Source organism: Neophocaena asiaeorientalis, unplaced genomic scaffold, assembly GCF_003031525.2.
Source record: "Neophocaena asiaeorientalis asiaeorientalis breed wild unplaced genomic scaffold, Neophocaena_asiaeorientalis_V1.1 scaffold5, whole genome shotgun sequence".
NCBI classification, from domain to species: Eukaryota; Metazoa; Chordata; class Mammalia; order Artiodactyla; family Phocoenidae; genus Neophocaena; species Neophocaena asiaeorientalis.
In genome coordinates, this window is record NW_020174698.1 from 12509778 (window position 1) to 12511865 (window position 2088).

At 40.7% G+C, this 2088-nt stretch overlaps 1 protein-coding gene across 1 annotated transcript in view; it reads left to right on the forward strand.

The window, feature by feature from the left end:
- Positions 1-615, forward strand: part of TRDN (triadin) — a 372172-nt gene extending 371557 nt beyond the window's left edge. The window contains exon 41 of the mRNA XM_024759083.1: positions 476-615. Within this exon, the coding sequence (XP_024614851.1) occupies positions 476-615 (140 nt within the window). The remainder of the gene's footprint in view (positions 1-475) is intronic.
- The last annotated feature ends 1473 nt before the right edge of the window (positions 616-2088 follow it).

Sequence of the window (2088 nt, forward strand, 5' to 3'; positions counted from 1 at the left end):
GGTACGCGGGCCTCTCACTGTTGTGGCCTCTCCCGTCGCAGAGCACAGGCTCCGGACGCGCAGGCTCAGCGGCCATGGCTCACGGGCCCAGCCGCTTTGCAGCATGTGGGGTCTTCCCGGACGGGGGCACGAACCCGTGTCCCCTGCATCGGCAGGCGGACTCTCAACCACTGCGCCACCAGGGAAGCCCTATGCCAGGCTTTTTTAATTATCATTTTAATAATGGCTTATTATGTGCCAGGAAGGATTTCAAGTGGTTCACATATATGAACTTATTTAATTTCCACAATATTTCTATGAGGTTTTTTGTTGTTGTCTTGATTTTACATGTGAGGAACTTGCTGGTTGTTGCCAAGGCTATCTGGCTGGAGAACCCATGTCCATATGTATTGTATTAGACTGCCTCACAGTGTTTTACCTCTGTTCCTAATCACATTCTACTTGTTTTAATAAATCATCATCCTCTATTCTTTAGGCCCCATCAGCTTCTTCCAATGTGTCTACTTGGATGGATACAATGGCTATGGATTTCAGTTTCCTGTCACTCCTGCACACCGCCCTGCAGAGAGCTCTGGCCAACCAAGTTCTCCAGAACAGAAGCAACAAGGACAATAAGACACATATACACAGCCCTTACAAGTGCTTTAAGACTTTGAAAATAGGATCTTCTGTTTGTCCAGAGTGGCACGTGCAATTGAAATCATATAGTCCAGGGAATTTCTCTGAAAATATTTTACTCTCCTGCCTGGTGTAGAAAGAAAGAGTGAGCAAAGGGATTGAATGATAAGTAGACAAGTTGGAGGGTCTGGCGCTCAAGAATCTGTCATTTGTTTGTTGCTGGGTGTGGGTACTTACATTTTTCTATTTCCACTCGCTGTAGGGTTGTTCACAAATTAGGTTAAATTTTACTTAATAATGGTCTTTTAAACATAATTGACACAATGACAAAATGAAATTTCTGGCTTCGGTTAGATATTTACTTTGAAGTGAAAACACGGACTATGCTTCAAGTTTAAAGGGTGTAGGAGCTCATACAAAGGCTGCTCTTTTGCATCATGTAGGTGTCTAAACTCAATTTACCCAGTAAGCTGATGTTTAATAGTTTGTTTTAACATCTTTATTGGATTACAGTTGCTTTATAATGGTGTGTTAGTTTCTGCTGTATAACAAAGTGAATCAGCTGTACATATACATATATCCCCATATCCCCTCCCTCTTGAGCCTCCCTCCCACCCTCCCTATCCCACCCCTCTAGGTGGTCACAAAGCAGCGGGCTGATCTCCCTGTGCTATACGGCTGCTTCCCACTAGCTATCTGTTTTACATTTGGTAGTGTATATATGTCCATGCCACTCTCTCACTTCATCCCAGCTTACCCTGCCCCCTCCCCGCGTCCTCAAGTCCATTCTCTACGTCTGCGTCTTTATTCCTGTCCTGCCCCTAGGTTCTTCAGAACCATTTTTTTTTAGATGTTTAATAGTTTGATTTGATTTCTGTCTATCTCTATTTTAGTTGTGACTATGCTCTAAAAATGAGTAACAGTTGCACCAAAGAATGCTTTAAGTTCCTTATGATGCTCTTTTAGAGCTCAAAATATCTCTGACCTTTAGACATGATAAGATGGAGTAGAAATGTTTGATGAATCTTATCTCTAAGATTTGTCTTGAATTACTATTAGGACATTCACTCCAGTGGAAATACACCATCCAATTAGGCAAGTCTGGTGAATCATTTGTTTAAGTATAAGCAAATGAGACGTAGAATTGTCAGATTTCTCCAGACTGTGCCCTAATGAAAATGTCACCTGGGTGAAATTTTAGATCAATCACTAAATTGGGGTGACAGATACAAGATTATTTTCATTTCATTTTAATAGGATCATTCTATGGAGTTAAACAGGTTTTATTTCTCAAAAGAGAAAAATATGAATGTCATTAGAGGTGAAGGAATACGTTTTAACCATAAGTGCTTCACGAGATGTCTTACTTATTTTTTAGGTAATTGGTTACCAGTGTCAATGAAATGAATGACAATCTTTAACTTATTTTGATGATGCATCATTGGGAATAACTACTATAGTTTTGCCATC